At 40.2% G+C, this 14,624-nt stretch overlaps 1 protein-coding gene across 7 annotated transcripts in view; it reads right to left on the bottom strand.

Annotated features, from left to right (window-relative positions):
* fhit (fragile histidine triad diadenosine triphosphatase) overlaps positions 1–14,624 on the bottom strand; it is a 539,096-nt gene that overhangs the window by 32,811 nt on the left and 491,661 nt on the right. The window contains exon 6 of one of the 7 annotated variants that reach the window (XM_042339507.1): positions 8,685–8,738. The exons of the other annotated variants lie outside the window; for them this stretch is intronic. Within the exon in view, the coding sequence (XP_042195441.1) occupies positions 8,727–8,738 (12 nt within the window). The 3' untranslated portion in view covers positions 8,685–8,726. Of the gene's footprint in view, positions 1–8,684; positions 8,739–14,624 lie in introns of those variants that run through there. 7 annotated transcript variants of the gene reach the window in all.

Below are 14,624 nucleotides of genomic sequence, written 5' to 3'. Positions count from 1 at the left end.
CATTTAGTTTGTGTGCCTTCTTTAGCCCTTTTGGTAACTTATTTATCAGCAATTTACTTGGGTACATTGAGTACACCCAGCGCCTGGAATCCCCTTTATTGGCCTGTAGAGGCAAGCAGCTGCTGCTTAAACTCCGCATTTCCAATTGGTGGAACCATCGCTCAATGGGAAGGGATGTGTACCTGAGCTGCGGATAGGAAGACGGTGGCAACGCTATCACCCATTTCCTGCTGAGATGTGTTGCCCACCGGGGAACTCTCAGGGAGTTCCTTGCACCTACCATTCACCTAGTGAGGCTCAAACCCGTGCTTGTCGGATGTCGAATGGCCAACTAGTGACTATCCTCCTTGGGAGGGAGGTAAGTAAGGGGTCTCCTTGGAGCTGAACTGGCTCTAAGGTGATACGCCTGGCAATGGAATGTCGGAATTGAGCCAGCCCTCTGTGGTGGTCTCAGTAGTCCCGTTCCTGAGCCAGGTGAGTCCACAGGATTCCAGGGCACTGCTGATGACAGAACATCCTGGAATCCACCTGGCTTATCGGCAGGATTTGGAAAGGCAGACCAGTCACTGGGGGCAAGGAGTCATCCCACTCAGCTCCTGTTAACCCTGAATGCCAAAGCCCGAACTGGTAGGGTGGTCCTACCTGGTGCAGCAGCAGTAAAGTTTGCTGGACAGCAATATCAAAGGCAAGCTATACTGTTTTAGCTGGTTAGACTCCAGCAGTACCCCAACGCACACTCTGGTGTCCGCAAGCCTTGGCTCTCGTCAACCTACGCCGAATGCAACACAATGCAAAATTACATTTGTAAAGCGCCTTTCATGTCTTTCAAGGTGCTGAACAGTCAGGGATTAGGACCTGAGCGAGAGAGGGGGGTTGGGATCAGGGAGAGTGGAGGGCACAGTCGAGGAGGAGGGTCTTGAGGCATTGCTTGAAGGAGGCAAGGGAGAGTGCGAGGCAGAGGGTGGGGGCAGAGAGACTGAAGGCCCGACCGCCGATGGTGGGGCAGGCCGGGCGGGTGACATGTAGCAGGCCAGAGCCTGCTTAGTGGAGGGAGCAGTCAGGTTAATAAGGGATTAGCAGGTTGGAGAGGTAGGAGGGGGCAAGGTCATAGAGGGCCTTGAAGGTGAGGCCAAGAATTTTGAACTTGATCCTCTGAGAGATGGGGAGCCAGGGGAGCTGGTCGAGGATGGATGAGATGGAGTCATGAAGCCTTGTGCGGGAGAGGACAAGAGCTACAGAGTTCTAGATGATCTGCAGCTTGTAGAAGGAAGAGTTGGGAAGGCTGATAAGCATTGGCATAGTAAGGCGTGGATGTAATGAAGGCATGTATGAGGGTTTTGGCAGCTTGAGGGGTGAGGCAGTGGTGGAATTGGGCAATGTTGCGGAGGTGGAGGAAGGCAGAGCGGATCATGGCACGGATGTAGAGGAGAAAGGATAGTTGAGGGTTGAACAAGATGCCCAGGTTCCTGACTGCCTTGGTGAGGTGGAGTGTGCATCCGTGAATGCTGATGCTTCCAGTGCCTGTGTTGCGGAGGAGCTGGCGCGAGCCTATCAGGAGAGCCTCGGTCTTACTGACGTTCAACTGTAGAAAGTTGGCTCTCATCCAGGACTTGATGTCTGACAGGCAATCTGTCAGGACAGCAATGGTCCTGGAGTCGAGGATGGAAGTAGAGAGATAGAGTTGGGTGTCATCGCATACATGTGCAATGGGACAATCATCCCATTGTCTGCGGATGATGTCACCAAGAGGAGAAGAGGAGAGGACTGAAGACAGAGACCTGAGGAACACCACACATTCTGGAATTAGGTAAGCAGGATGCATTCCTTCGGGAGAGAGTGAGCACTCCATTCCAACAATCTATTGCTGGATTTCCATGTGTAAGAGGGATACATGGAAATTCCAGCTTGGTTTGGGTACTCTTAATCATGGTGATGGATTTCCATATGGTCAGACACCCTGGCTGACCAAAAAAAACATTGAATTGCACATTGCATTCAAGACCGAACATATGTAGACCACAACATTAGACCATTTGATCTCATCTGTCCAGAATAGCTATCCTACTGCACTCTTATCACAGCATCACACTTTCTTTTTAAAATGAGTCCAGGGTCCTAGCCTCAAGTACCCGTCCTGGCAACCAGTTCCAGTTGTTAATTACACTCCATATGCTTGCCACGTTCGCCTACAATACACATTACTACATTACACTTTACAGAAAACACTGTGAAGCACTTTGAGACACTGATGTTCTTGGTGCTATATCAAATGTAAAGATTTTTTATGTTATTATTTCCAGTTACAGTCCAGTTTCCTTATTAGGGAATCCCATTAGAAATTGTCATGTGTCAGACCCTACTACCTCACACTGGTCCTGGGCCCCAGTAATTGAAACATTCTTCAACAAACAAATATCTGCCAGAAGTTTCAACACTGCAGGGATTCGTTAAAGCTTGCTATGATACCATCATACAGGGAATTTAGATAAACGGATGAATCATGAAAATTACATTCCACAACAATATGGTCTTAAAGAGCTTAATCACAGCAAGAACCTGCCCTGTCTACAACTTTCTCATGAATAACCTGGTAAATAGTCACCATCTTCCATATAAAATTGGGGTCAAGAGGAAAAGAAGCACCGTGTGCCAGAACAGTCTACACTGAACAAGGCTAAACCCAGAGACAGTACAAGAGAAGCATTCAATATGAAATGGTAACTAGCTATCAGCATTAATGAGGTGAACTGGGGAAGAGAGAGAAAGAGAGAAACTAGAAGTAGAGTTGATTAAATATCTAACAATAAATCTTTAAAAAGTAAATTACAATGTATGTTTACAAAGTAAAATAACTGAAATGAGTTTGTTTCGCTACTTACTTATAGATCTGACTAATCCTCTGAACAGCATTTGATTTAAAATGTGATGAATTAGAACCTCCAGAGGTCAGTCCCTGACTGAAGTGACACATCATCCAGAGTGGCACTCAAGGCCACCTCTTTAATCACACCAGTGGACTGGCTCTCCAAGCAGCTTGGATTGACGTCTCAGAGTTTCATGTAGCAGCCTGATTATACTGATCAAATAACCCAGTTTGGTGGTTGAGAGAAGAATTAGCTACTTTGGTGGATGTGTTGCTTCCTGTATTTAGGAATATCTGCCTACTCAGGTGGATGTTAAAGATCTCATGGTACTGTTTGAAAAGAGCCAACAATCCCCAAATAAAATTTGGCCAACAATTCCAAATAAAATTGGTCAACTCACTTTGTAGTTGTTTGTGGAACATTGCTGTGTGCAGAAATGGCTGCTGTGTTTGCCTACAAAATACAGGCACTACATGTTACGGTGCTTTGAGATCTCTTAACGATGTGGAAAAAGTGCTATATCGAAAGCAAGGATTATTATTAAAACATTTTAACACAAGTAATACAAATCCTGTAAAATGTGAGTTTGAGACCTTATACGGAAATATTTTTCCCATGTTTCTTAAAATGGTAACCTAGTTTACAATATAACTGGAGATATTCGGATAACGAGGACCTTGACCATTTGATCTCACCCTTCCAGGATATCAACCCTACCATTTTCTCATTACAGCATTGTTACTGGTAACCGTTCGAAAAATACTTCCTGGTATTTCTCCTAAACTTGTGCAGGGTTGACTGTGGTGCTACATAGGAACAGGAGGTGTGGGCTGTTGTGAAAACAAAATCCATAAACTGAGACTGGCTTTTTATTCCAAATACCTCCTCAGGCTGTTTCACTGCTTTACAGCCCATGAAAACCTACACCAGAACCTTAACACTTGAATGCACTGTTAGAGGCTACACGCTGAGCATTTATATCACTTCCCCTTCTGTGTGCAAACAACACCCATTATTAGTGTCTGGTTACCAAAGTTCCTTTCAGTTTTCAAAATAGCACATTTTCTATCATACAACATCTGTAAAATGTGTTCTTTTAATCACATATGTTGAATTGTGAAGTGTTAAGTAGTTTAAAAAATATGATTTTTAACATTACTGTCAAGTCTTTTTTGCAGTAATTGACACACAAAAATTTGCATGAGCACAGAGAGGGAGNTTTTTTTCTCTCCTACTAAATTATGAACAGGCTGACTAGCAGGGAGCGGAGAGAAGAGAGTGGGTGTTCGCATTCATATTACTTAGTTTCTGCAACCTCTGCTGCATAGTAGTTAATGTCAGCCACTCTTCTGCATCATTCCCAAGTAAAACACCCTTACAATTAGTGCACTGAGCATCATCATTGGCACAATACGAATTACATAAATATAAATCCTGGTCATCACTAAAACCCCAAAATTAATCGTGAGTTCAATTCAAAACAATTCCAAATGGTTTGTTCAGTGAAATAGTTCTGTCCTATTTTAATAGTCTTCCTTTTTATTTTTGATAAACACGTCAAATATGATAGCTGCTAAGCAAATCAAAATGTGACGCGCAATCCTGTTTGCCATGCCACCACCACATAATGTTACGATTTCATCCTTCACCACTTTGACAGCACATTACTCTCCAAGCAGCAGATAACTGTAATAAATCCAATCGGCTGTATACTGGGGTCTTCTGTCACTGGGACTTGTTAAAGATCACAAACAACTTGTCAGCAATGGCGGAGAACATCGTCCAACAACAGGCTACTTATGAAATAAATTGAGGGCTGTGAAGTCGGGTTGGGCGGGGGAAGGTTCTAGTTTGTGATATTTTTTAATACAATTATTATTCTTTCATACAGAATCTGATTGAGAAAATGGGGGCCCTTTCTATTGGCACCACACTGTCCTCTTTGATGTGATCTCCTGCATTGGGGTTCCCACCCTATCAACGGAAATTTTAATGGGATTCCTTTTAAAGGAATTTTACAAACTGGAAGCTGTATCCAACAAATCTGTGAATTTTAGTTCCCAACAGAGTAGGGGCTAACAGGTGGGGATGGCATTCTTGTATTTGGATTCCAAAGCATTGGCGATATCTGCTATGGGGAGGGGAAATCCAATATACTGTACTCCTCTGGTACTGAACCAGTGATGTCCATACTAAATACTGGAGACGGCAATACAACTCAACATGTGTAATGTGACAATCAACATCTTTCATCACTTAATTTTCATTGTAAGATAATGGGAGATAAAAGGGAAGAAATTATTTTTCCTAAAGTCATTCTATTCCTTAATTTTCCCAGTGGAATTTTTTTTACTCTTATTCATGAAACCCCATATTGTATCGAGTGATATCTCTATTCAGAATTCAAATCAAAACAACTCAATGGTTGCACTAACCTGGCTCCTCTATTACTGAATTTCATTGATGCTGGATTGCAAAAGGGGGTTCCCAGGCTGGGGTCTGACAGAGTCAGGGATGGTGTGCACCAAGTAATGGTTTGATTATAGAACTCACACCATTCAATCCTCCAGTCAGAAGCGAATTCATTCTAAATTCACATCTAAAACACTTAACAGATACCACTCCTAATTCAGGCAGATTTATCCAGTATTCCCTGAAGTGATGTACATTTTACTGAATTACACTGAAAGCAAAGTAAGCTTTTCTCTGTAAAATACATTTTTTTATGACTAGCTCCATCTATAATGCAACATCCGTTGGATGGTAACATGATTTTTTAAAAAAAAGAGGTAACCAAGCCACAAACTTCCTAAACTCATTTTTAAGTGTAATATTAACTGTTGGGGAGTTCACTCATATGTGAACATCATGCATTAATGTGAGAAGTTCACAGGCCATGAACATTTCAGCAGAGAAAGATTTCAATCTATATTTTTTCTCTCTGCATATGGATGGCGTACACTTTTTTTTCTTTTTGATATAATCAGCCTGACAAGCGTGAGAAGAACTGCATTTGGTGCTGGTTTGTTAGTACTAACACCTTCCCTAGTTGTGAGATTTGCAGCCGATTTAATTAAAAATGTAACAGATTACAAGTCTGCTAAAAAGGTTGTTGTAAAAATCAATCAGTACTTGATGGTGCTTGCAATTTGTTGTGATTCAATCTACTCCACTCCTTCCATTCGTCAAACCCGGAGCTAAAGCAGCTCAGTGAAGAAAATGTTTCAAATCTTCAGCTGTTTGTAAATCCACAGACAATAGAATGGGATCATATAGAGATCTTAACAACCTCTGCCAATCAGTGCGTTTTCTTCAAACCCTCACCACATCAGAATTCCCTCCTCAATGCTACTGAAGTTAATCTATAAGCTACTTTGTGCCCAATGGTGCTTGGAGCCATTGATCCAACCACAGCAGCCTGAATTAGCTCGGATTCAGGATAATAGAATAAAAATGCCACAAAGACATCAGTTATATTGTAGAAGAATAAAAAAAGACATAGGGTTTGATTGTGCTTCCTGGCACAAAAATATCCGTGATCAATTACAAGTGAAATGTTTTGAAGTTTCTATGGAGAAGTAATGAGCCTTTACTTCTGCTACCAAACGTATGCAAAAGAATTTCCCGTGCTCCCCCGGCGCTGCCGCAAAGCACATATTGCCCCATGCTAAAAAAGTGTGCTCAGTTGATTAATTATAGTCTGAAATATTACTCTCATTACCAAACAACACTCATTATTTTGTTTCAATTTACAGTATATAGTGTATTACCTAACAAATGATTGGATTTTGATGCTACTGTATATGTTGCGTGATTATGCTCAGGCAGGATATTTTCATGTATATACGATCTTATTGCAAAATTATTTTCATAAGAATGCAATTCAGGCTTCTCCAAGATGATGTTCTATGTGAAGGACTCACATGGGACAAGCTCGCATTCACCGAAGATGATGGAAATGCCAGAAGCATTTCTAGCAGTGAAGAGGTTAATACAAGCAAGCCTCCTTGTTCAACAGAACTTTAATGAAAAGAAAACCTTATGTTTCTCAGTTAGCTTTGAATGCTCCAAATCAATTTAGGTATTCAACATCAAAACTAATTAATGTGGATTTACTAACATATCAATAAGAATCATTCCTTAAACTCAAATCTCTAACGTACATATTCTAAATGGGCTGATTCATGCTAAAATTCAGAAGTCACATATTATAAGATTTATTATCACTGGAATTCTCCTTAATCCTATTTTACTATTTCAGAATGTCACTCCACCAAATTTATAGCTTCCTATAACCTTACTAACAACTATTTGATTGCTGTACAAGATAACCTACCTGACATACAGCATAGGGCTGCCTCCATTTTTTTCTGCAAAAAGCCAACAACTGGATAGCTAAAATGGAGTAGTTTGCAGCAGTAATGGGGGAAGGGCAGGTAAATGAGACTGATTGGATCCCTCTGTCAAAGAACCAGGGTAGATGATCTGAATGATCTTTTTCTGCACTGTAAATTTCTCTGGATCTATGGTTCAGTAACAGTGTTCTTTCTTGAAGCACTTCAGTGACTGGAAGGGTTGCCTCCATCCCACTGAGTAAGTCAAACTGATAAAAAAACAATCATATTAAGGTAACTCAAGCTGTGGAGGATTCAATTGCCGCTCCATTGGAAAACATGTGAACAGGGTCTGAGGCCTCCTCATCCACACCAGCTCTATGTACTTCAATGGGATATGTTCAGTTTTCTGAATGCCATAATAATAAATAATAATAATAATCCTTGCATTTGATATAGCGCTTTTCACGTCGGGAGGACGTCCCAAAGCGCTTCACAGAAGATACTGTAAAGTGAGTTGACTGTATATTTGTGGGCGAACGCGGCAGCCAATTGCGCACAGCAATGTCCCACAAACAGTCATAGATTGAAAATGACCAATTTATTATTGTTTTTGTTTTTTGGAGGGATTATTATTAGGTGTGTGGAGTAAGGAAACTTGCCCAAGGTTTCGCCCTGCCTGGAATTGAACTCAGGTCTCTCGCTTGCAAAGCGAGTGCTCTAACCACTGAGCTACAGGACTCCAATCTTATAAAGCGACAACCCAGCCGGCCATCTTCAGGTTCTCATTCCTAAACATTTAAATCACCTGAAGAAAAAACTGGGAAGAAATGGCGCACAAAATATGTCATTGCAAAGTAAGCCTGTCACAGTGACATATCACATGTAGGAGGAGAAAGTGGGATTAATTTTTTAAAAAGCGATATAAAAAAAAGCGATATAGAAAAACAGGTAAACAATGGCACAAACACAAAGCGTTCAATGGCTTCTCCTTCTGTGCAGAAAATGTCAATGTTTCTATGTAACCAAATGAAGCACAGGAGAAAAGATAAATAACTTAATGTAGCAACTGTGCAGTAAGACACAGGACACATTAATATTCAGAGTGAATAATAATAATCCTTGAATTTGATATAGAGCCTTATCACGTTTTCAGAACGTGCTTCACAGAATCTACGGTAAAGTGAATTGTCTGTATATTTTGTGGGTGAAATGCAGCAGCCAATTGTGCACAGCAGTGTCCCACAAACAGTCATGGATTGAGTGATCAAATTATTATTTTTTTTTCTTTTTGAAGGGAATATTACCTCTGGAAAAGCGATCCGCCAATTGACTAACAACTGGGTTCCTACTTACTGCTAGGTAAACAGAGACGTGTGGAGTAAGAAAACTTGCCCATCGTTTCGTCCTGGCCAGGAATCAAACCCAGGTCCTTTCGCTTGCGAGGTGAGTGCTCTAACCACTAAGCTGCAGGAATTCCAATTTACTGGCCAAAGTTAGTTTCACTCCTCCTTGCCACTGTTGTTCATTACGAAATGTTCTAATAAGACACAATTTAAATTATAAAAAAGGTGTGATAACATCCCAGCTGGTCATGGAACAAGTTTATATTTTAACCAATTACACAATCTTTAAAAGTATTGCTTAATAATTTTGTTTGTACTGCACATTGAAACACAATTGTTATCATTTAAAATTCAATTCAGATTTAGGGAATTTTTTTCAAAAAGTTGGTCCCAGTAAAGCACTGCAGATTTAAACATTTAGTAATATTGTAGTTCCATAATTAATGATAATATTCCTTTAATTTAAGAGATAAAACACTTTAACCTAAATGCTCCTCCTGAAGAATTTTCAATGTGCTCCCAAACCTCTTGTAAACTGAGGTAACAATGTATAAAAGTGACTTTGAACCTCTAGTGTCCACAATAAAAATCAATGAAACATTACACTTTTGAGTGTTTGATTCCAACAATGTGGCATCAATACAGCACACAATGGGTAAAAGTGGTTACCCAGATAAGCAGGTTTCTAAGTTTCTGGTTGAACTCTAACCTGTATTTAATGGCAAACTGTACTGAAAACTAGCTTAGCAACGAGAAGCAGAGGGTGATATTAATTGAAAAAAACTGTTGAAGCAGTGAAGGATTTGTTCTGGATCCCCTGCTGTAGACACGCACACACACACAACACATACCATGAACGATAGAATGAATACCTCCTGTAATATCGGGGTGAAAATAGCGATGTTTCTTAACAGATTCAATGTGATAATTATAGCACATCAAATCTGTTAGCAAACATTGCAATTTTCACCCCATTATAAACCTTGCTCATGCTGGCAAATCACGCGACCAGATGACAAGCATAACAAGTGAGGTGAACGTTTAAACAGCTGAGCGAGACCCATTGCACCAGGAACAGCAGATGGATTCTAAAATAGACAAATAAAACACATTGCTTATTGGGACAGGAAACCATAAATTTGTGCGCATGATGCAAGTGTGTCTATTAGTGGAGGCGTTGAAGGAAAAGGATGTGGGTGTGATTACCGTTCCTGGACACCACAGCAAGAGAGAGGTGAGGGCTACACAGTGACAAGTCAGAGCAGCGCAGCACCGCCAGGACCAGCCGGGGCTCGTGTCACTTCAGAACAATCCTCTCCATCAGTGAGCTGTAGGATATCTGTGCACACACACATTCACGGCATTTGAAAACACAGACTGATGTTGCTGTCGCTGAAATGCCACGCTACTATACGTAGCTGATGGTCTGAAAAAAGTAAGCAGCTGTTAAGTTGTCTTTTTTGACAAGGTACGGACAGTTTAAACATGGTATTCATACGGCCATTTCTATGTGGAGATGGTAACGTGGTACTCTCCATGGTCTGGAGAAGACTACACATAAACCCTCTGTGGAATAGATTTTATAAGGCTTTTATAAGTGCTTTAAAAAAAAGTTTAATGTTGAGCTTCTGTGGAAAATGACTTATGCACATATAAAGTGGCAAGGCAGTGATTAATCTTTTACTTTCAGGTTCAGGATAATAATGTTATTTTCAACATGACTAGCCATTAAGCAAAATGTAGATTAATAGCCCTAGCTGATGTGCAGTCAAGAACTACTTTCCAATTTTAGGTGTAAGCAGGCTGCTGATTATTGGAGGAGTCAACGCTGACATTAGAAGGTGTCTTGTTATTTAAAGAATAGCTTGGTGGGGGGTGGGGAGTGGGGAGGATGGAAGAAGAGGCAGAGGTGAGAAAAATAACCCCCGAACTTTCAGCTCATTTGAAGCAACAATTTCAAAAAAAAATTAGATAAAAAACTTTAACCTTCTAATTTTCTTTGACCTTTAAAGTGAACAAATTGATGTCTTTGAGAAGGGTCGCTGAGCAACAAGGGCAGAAGAAATGCTGTACTTGTCCCCATTTTTCTCTCCTTTAATACAAATAAGACTTTTTATTCACCAGAGGAACCATTCACCACAACTACCATTTTAGTTATCCGAACTTTACTGTGCGGAAAGGGATTTTTATCAGCAAATTGACAGTAAAGAAACGAACAGAAGCAAAACGTGATACGCATATCTCTTCCAGCCTTCTTAAAGCACCAATATCCTTTTACTGCTGTTCAGCCTGTCAATGCAATATAACAAGTAAATTCTCCTGGATGTATGAGGCTCAGGAAATTAGAGGACTCTCTAATTCTTTAATCTCTATCCTGATGACTCCCATTTTTTCCAAATAAGAAGAGATTGTAGTGTACCCTTTATCTTGGTAGACATGTTTGCTATACACCAGAGCAATCAGAGCCACAAATCCATAGCTAACCTTATTAAAAATAACTGTTCAGCCTTCTCAAAAGCCTATTACAATCCTGCTAGTGAAAACATGTTTAAACCCTGAAATTGCTGTTTTGCAGGACTGGCAAAGTCAATGAAAGCAGGTTTATATTGGTGAAAGTTTATATTGGGCAAGTTTCCTTACTCCACACGCCTAATAATAATCCCTCCAAAACAAAAAAAATTGGTCATTTTCAATCCACGACTGTTTGTGGGACACTGCTGTGCACAATTGGCTGCCGCGTTTCATCCACAAATATACAGTCAATTCACTTTACAGTCTATTCTGTGAAGCGCTTTGAGACGTTTAGAAGACCTGAAAAGCGTTAAATCAAATGCAAGGATTATTATTATTATTACATTGTTCCTTTCACCTTGTTTGATGAACTGTGCTCGGAACGATTAGACAGATCTGAGATATTGTGATGGGGATTTGAAAAAGCCCTTCAAAGCTTTAGTATTGATTGTGTTGAATGAACACTTCACTACAAACAGGGCTATACAAGTCTCTGCAAGTCGTCCACACCTTTTTAGCTTTGGGATGTATGAAAGAAAACTGGAAGCAAACATTTTATTTCTGCATTTCATTGATTTTCCCCCCATCTGCTCCCGCTCTCCTTATTAACTCTTAAACCTCTCCCTGAGCCTGCAGGCTAGCTCCACATATCCATAACAGGTGTATTTTATTCAACTGCAGGATTATTTTATCTTGTTAAATTCGAAGTTTTGGCTCGTGAAATATTTATTTGGGGAGTTCCAAATTAGTCCCATGGTTGCTTGTTACTCGCTTGCCTCGGTTTCTTGGTTTGTCTGTTTTCTGCTGGGATGCTAGGTCGAGCACTATGAGCAAGTTATATTTCATTGGGGGGAGGGGGAGGGAGAGAATAGAAGGTCAGACTAAAAGAGGAACTGAAAAGCACGAAGCCAGGTTTGGCGGGTATTGTCATTTCATGCCCCGATGACTCATTTTAATTGTGATATATTCTGTTGCCACACTCAAAAGGTACAATTGACTATAGAGGGCTGAAGTTTTACCCTGTACTTAGTTTAGCCATTTTGATTTAAGATCAAACAACATTTTTCCATTCCATCTTAATTTGGAAGCCAGATCTCCATTTTTCTTAAGAAGAACCATTTCTCAAATTAAGACTAGATTTAAGAATTTTCTACAATGTCAGGTGTGCTTCAGAAAGTGATGACCCAGAAGTTAGCCATTTTTCACAGTTCGCTTAGGCACAGCCGCTGAGATATTGGATCTAAGTGACCACATTAAAAAGGGTCATAGAATCATAGCACAGAAGGAGGCCATTTGGCCCATTGTGTCCGTGCTGACTCTTTGAAAGAGCTATTCAAATTAGTCCCACTCTCCCGCTCTCTCCCCATTGCCCTGCAAACTTGTTCTCCCCAAATAATTATCCACTTCCTTCTTAAAAGTTGTTATCAAATCAGCTTTCACCACCCTTTCAGTCAGTACATTCCAGATCCGAACAATTCACTGCGTGAAAAAATTTCTCCTCACCTACCCTCTGGTTCTTTTGGCAACCATTTTAAATCTATGTCCTCTCGTTTCCAACCCATCCGACAGTGGAAACAGTTTAACCCTGTTCACTCTATGGAATCCCCTCATAATTTTGAACACCTCTATTAAATCTCCCCTTAACCTTTTCTGCTGCAAGCAGAATAACCCTAGCTTCTCTAGCCTCTCTTCATAAATGAAGACCCTCATTCCTGGTACCACTCTGGTAAATCTCTTTGTACCCTCTCCAAAGCTTTAACATCCTTCCTAAAGTGTGGTGACCATAACTGAACACAGTACTCTAGCTGAGGCCTAACCAGAAAAGGTTCATGATACGCATACAAATACATACTACACTTTACCTTATATCCTGTGAAAACTAATTTCTGCTGAGGTGGAAGGTGCTATACCAAATGCAAAGATGATTGTTGTTATTATTCCTCACTCACTAACTGTAACAACTTTTATTTGTGTTGCTGGAGAGATGGGGCAAGTCAAGGTGCCCACCTATTTCTCTTCGACTTTCTTGCAACTCAAGTTCACTTAACAAAAAAAATTTGCAGAATTATTTCCAAACTTGATGGAGTGTATTATTGGCACTTTTTTTCTCAATGATCGGCCAGACTAATGGAAAGAATGTCAGCCTATCAATCTGCACTGCCGCTTAGCTCATTTTGACAAAAGCAAGAAAATAAAGTAATATCTAATTATATACCACAATCTATGTGAGATATTATTATCTGTAATTTGGAGGTTTGGTTACTGTGGCAACATCTAAATATGGATGTTGAAGATTTGGATGACTTCAGAAATGTTTTTTTTGAGTTGTTCTTTGACTTTGTTATTTTTCTACTTTTTTTCGTTTCAACACATCACCTTCATAATGACTGTGAGTTTTCCATCACAGTGTAGTGCCCTGTACATCAGTTTATGGAGCCGTTTCTCTTGCCAGGAACACCAGTGCCAATCCACAGTCACAGTCTGGGTCAATAATGATAATCCTTGAAGTTGATATAGCACCATATCACATCGTCAAAATGTTTCAAAGCACTTCACAAGATTTAGTGTAAAGTGCAGTGTCTGTATTTGCAGATGAGCGCAACAGTCAATTTGCACACAACAATGCCCTCGCCCAACAGGTACAAATTGAATGAAGAATTTTAGTTAAATTGTATTTGGTGGAACTTTGCTGTGTGCAAATTGGCAAACACAAAAGTTAGTAAAATTCTTTGAAGCACTTTAAAGACATTTCAACACGAGATAAGATGCAAGGATTTTTAGTGTTAAATTAGGATAAAGTTTACATTTCTTTGAAACAACAAAGAACATTTTTGTGCACCTAACAACAGATTTTGCCCACACAATATACAGTCAATCCACTTTACAATATATTCTGTGATGCACTTTTGAGACATCTCAACGGCGTCATAAGGTGCTATGTCAAATGCAAGAATTATTATAACACACCAGCAATAACAATCAAATTGTACAAGCCTGACATTTCTTTTTTTTAAATAAAAGGTTAACCATGCTATGCTTCAATAATTCATAGTATATAAATGCTGATAAACAACAGCTGTTTTGCCATTAGTAGGCCTCAGGAGAAAAGTCCAATGTTCACCCAAGGATGTCCGAGTAATCAGTAAATGTAATAATTCATAGAGCTGCAGCAATTTATTTCAGCTTATGTGTTTTAAATGAAATTAGGGTTATGTCACAGCTATATCACTAATTTGAGATTTTTTGCTAGAAAAAGTGGAACAAGGTTCACCGGCAACTGTGGCTCGAGCATCTTCACAGATACCATTGTTCTTTTACGTGCGCAAAAATGGCCTTCTACTCCAACATCATCTTGGAGGCTAAACACAAGCCTAAAATCCTTTTTTCCACCACCCACTACCTCCTCCGTGCACCCCTCAGACCTCCTCAATTTTCATATCGAATGCTAAGTGCGAGGAGGTTCATGGACTTCTTTTCACCTAAAATACTTAACATCCGCCAGGCAGCCTCATCCACCTGCCTCTTGTCACCCACCACCACGCCCTCTCTGTTTCCCTCACCCTCCCCAT

Source organism: Callorhinchus milii, unplaced genomic scaffold (assembly GCF_018977255.1).
Source record: "Callorhinchus milii isolate IMCB2004 unplaced genomic scaffold, IMCB_Cmil_1.0 Scaffold12, whole genome shotgun sequence".
Taxonomy (NCBI): Eukaryota; Metazoa; Chordata; class Chondrichthyes; order Chimaeriformes; family Callorhinchidae; genus Callorhinchus; species Callorhinchus milii.
The sequence above is the reverse complement of the archived record's forward strand: the minus strand, read 5'-3'. Positions and strand labels throughout refer to the sequence as shown.